This window comes from Dicentrarchus labrax, unplaced genomic scaffold (assembly GCF_905237075.1).
Source record: "Dicentrarchus labrax unplaced genomic scaffold, dlabrax2021, whole genome shotgun sequence".
Taxonomy (NCBI): Eukaryota; Metazoa; Chordata; class Actinopteri; family Moronidae; genus Dicentrarchus; species Dicentrarchus labrax.
This window is the reverse complement of record NW_026136875.1, coordinates 565285-569343: the sequence shown is the minus strand read 5'-3', so window position 1 is coordinate 569343 and position 4059 is coordinate 565285. Positions and strand designations below refer to the sequence as shown.

At 26.4% G+C, this 4059-nt stretch overlaps 1 protein-coding gene across 1 annotated transcript; it reads left to right on the top strand.

The window, feature by feature from the left end:
- Positions 1-588: 588 nt before the first annotated feature.
- Positions 589-3707, top strand: LOC127360372 (cysteine-rich and transmembrane domain-containing protein 1-like; the record flags this gene model as incomplete). Its single annotated transcript, XM_051394764.1, has 4 exons — positions 589-652; positions 723-766; positions 1224-1401; positions 3421-3707. Coding segments are annotated over 4 exons (423 nt in total), but the record flags the coding sequence as incomplete, so codon positions are not given.
- Positions 3708-4059: the final 352 nt, after the last annotated feature.

Genomic DNA, 4059 nt, shown 5'->3' with positions numbered 1-4059 from the left:
AGAGGAGATTATTCATATGGAGATTTTAAATGTTCACATTGTGTTTGGAACCGAACATTTACAGCGAGCTCGAATAATAATAAAAATAATATAATAATAATAATAATAATGAGTGTGCTTAACTCAAAGAGAATATTAATGTAATTATTTAAAGTAATTAAATAATGTCAATTACAACTAGCTCAACTAGCTCAAGTAGCTTAATTAAATTTAGTGCAGATTTTTGGCAATTTACTCTCGGTAGCATTTAGCTAATTTAAGATGTGACTAATATTTTAGTTTCTTTTATCTTTGAATCATCTTCAAAATGTGTTTGTCTGTTCAACATAGATTAGCCTAGCATAGCATATCTCAGTACAGGAGCAACAGGGGGCGGGGCTTAGGGAGGGTCAACAGTTGCTTCCTGGTCAGTCAACGTAAATCTTTCAATTCACTTATTTAAAGTATAATAATAACTAATAACTAATAACTAATAACTAATACTTCTGGAAACTGTTTCTGCTTCCAGATTCTGTCCGTCCTGCTGACCCACCCGTCCGCTGTCCGTCCGCCGTCTGTCCGTCCAGATGAGTGACCACCCTCCTCCGTACATCCCCCCACCCACCCCACCCCTCCCACCCCCCCCACCCCTCAGCTCCCGGCTTCACTTCAGGTTTGTTAACATTCATTCATGTTGAAATGATGAAGGTTGTGTCCATCCTCATCGTCTCTTCTCTCTGCAGCTTACACCACTCAGCCTTCATCCTTCCCCGGCTCGCCATACCAGGTACCCAGCATGCACTGCTGCACATTCATTATGTGGAATCAGCCTTTAATTCAATTCAGTTTTATTTGTATAGCGCCAATTCATAACAGAAGTTATCTCAGGACACTTTTCAAATAGAGCAGGTCTAGACCGAACTCTTTAACATTAATTACAGAGACCCAACAGTACCACCATGAGCAAGCACTTGGCGACAAGGGCAAGGAAAAACTGCCTGTTAAAAGGCAGAAACCTAGGACAGATCCTCCGGCTCTAGGTGGGTGGTCGTCTGTCTCGACCAGTTGGAGTGAGAGAGAGAGAGAGAGAGAGAGAGAGAGAGAGACAGACAGGTGCACAGCAACAACAGTATTGGCAATGGCAATCTAGCAGGACCATAAATATTCCTCAGTAATAAAACACACAAGCTCAGTGTGTTAAATAAAGTTTTCATTGAATCCAACCACGTCGGTGTCCCCTGCAGACCTTCCCTCAGTCCTACACAGGTGGAGAGGACCACTACCACGGACCCCACGGACCATACGGACCCCACGGACCGCTGGGGCACCCGGGACCCTACCATACTCAGCCCGGGTATCATGGGTACCAGAGCGGGGGCCCCGGAACCTCCCACCACTGGGACGGACAACCAAAACAAACAGGTGGGTCAAAGGTCAAAGAGTCCTGACACACAGGAAGACCTGACGTAGTGTTGGACGGCGTACTCACATATATCTGATACCACAGTTTATCCATACACACTATTATACTAAATTATATTATATTATATTATAGTATATTATGTTATATTATATTATATTATATTATGTTATGTTATATTATATTATGTTATATTATATTATATTATATTATGTTATATTATTATATTATATTATATTATGTTATATTATATTATGTTATATTATATTATGTTATGTTATATTATATTATATGATGTTATATTATATTATGTTATATTATTATATTATATTATATTATATTATGTTATATTATATTATATTATGTTATATTATATTATATTATGTTATATTATATTATATTATATTATATTATATTATGTTATATTATATTATATTATATTATGTTATGTTATATTATATTATGTTATATTATATTATATTATAGTATATTATATTATGTTATATTATATTATATTATGTTATATTATATTATATTATGTTATATTATATTATATTATGTTATATTATATTATATTATGTTATATTATATTATGTTATATTATTATATTATATTATATTATGTTATATTATATTATATTATGTTATATTATATTATATTATATTATGTTATGTTATATTATATTATGTTATATTATATTATATTATAGTATATTATATTATGTTATATTATATTATATTATGTTATATTATATTATATTATGTTATATTATATTATATTATGTTATATTATATTATATTATGTTATATTATATTATGTTATATTATTATATTATATTATATTATGTTATATTATATTATGTTATATTATTATATTATATTATATTATAGTATATTATGTTATATTATATTATGTTATATTATATTATATTATGGTATGTTATATTATATTATGTTATATTATATTATAGTATATTATAGTATGTTATATTATATTATATTATGTTATATTATATTATATTATATTATGTTATATTATATTATATTATATTATGTTATATTATATTATATTATATGATGTTATATTATATGATGTTATATTATTATATTATATTATATTATATTATGTTATATTATATTATATTATGTTATATTATATTATATTATATTATATTATATTATGTTATATTATATTATATTATGTTATATTATATTATGTTATATTATTATATTATATTATATTATGTTATATTATATTATATTATATTATGTTATATTATATTATATTATATTATAGTATATTATGTTATATTATATTATGTTATATTATATTATATTATGTTATGTTATATTATATTATGTTATATTATATTATAGTATATTATAGTATGTTATATTATATTATATTATGTTATATTATATTATATTATATTATGTTATATTATTATATTATATTATATTATATGATGTTATATTATATTATGTTATATTATATTATATTATATGATGTTATATTATATGATGTTATATTATTATATTATATTATATTATATTATGTTATATTATATTATATTATATTATGTTATATTATATTATATTATATTATGTTATATTATATTATATTATGTTATATTATATTATGTTATATTATTATATTATATTATATTATGTTATATTATATTATATTATATTATGTTATATTATATTATGTTATATTATATTATATTATGTTATATTATATTATATTATGTTATATTATATTATGTTATATTATATTATGTTATATTATGTTATATTATATTATGTTATATTATATTATATTATATTATGTTATATTATATATAAACAACTAAGTTAATGTGAGCTAAAATAATTGTCAGAGTTAATTAATTAATGTGTTAACGTGACAATAACGCAGCCCTAATCTATATATTTATATATTATGTGTGAATATTGTTTGAGTATTGATTGAATATTGATTGAATATTGATTGAGTATTGATTCTCTCTCTCTCTCCGTCAGTGTTCGTGGTGGAGCAGCGTCAGGAAGAAGAGGACGGTGGCGCGGCGGACTCGTGTCTGGCGGCGTGTTCAGCCATCATGTGCTGCTGCTGTCTGTTTGACATGTTTGAACATTACCACCATGATGATGACATCTGACATCTGACCTCTGACCCTAACCACCGCTCAGGCTCAACTTTCTGAACATTTAAATGTTTTTATGTTTCTGATGATGAAGAGTTTGTTGATATCCTTCATCATCACTTCTGACCCTGCTGACAATAAGATAAATAAAACGTATATGAGTCATGTCTGCTGTGAATTATTTTTAATATAATATTTATATTATTATTATTACTTTATTGTCATTATATGAAATAATGAGAGGAATATATATTTAAATATCTGATTGTAACTGATTCCTATACTTGCTGCTCAGAGTAAGGGGGGGCTCTTCCTCTCCTCTTGGGATGTGAGCAGTCAGTCGGTGTTTGACTTTCTCTTTCTCTCTGGATCAGGATCTTCCTGTAGCTGGTAAATATGTAAACAGTTAGTTTGACCTTTTCTCTCTGGATCAGGATGTTCTTAAAGCTGATCGGTAAATAGTTCATATAGTAAATATTGAAGTAGTTGGTTTGATCTCCTGCCTTTGGAGCTTTTC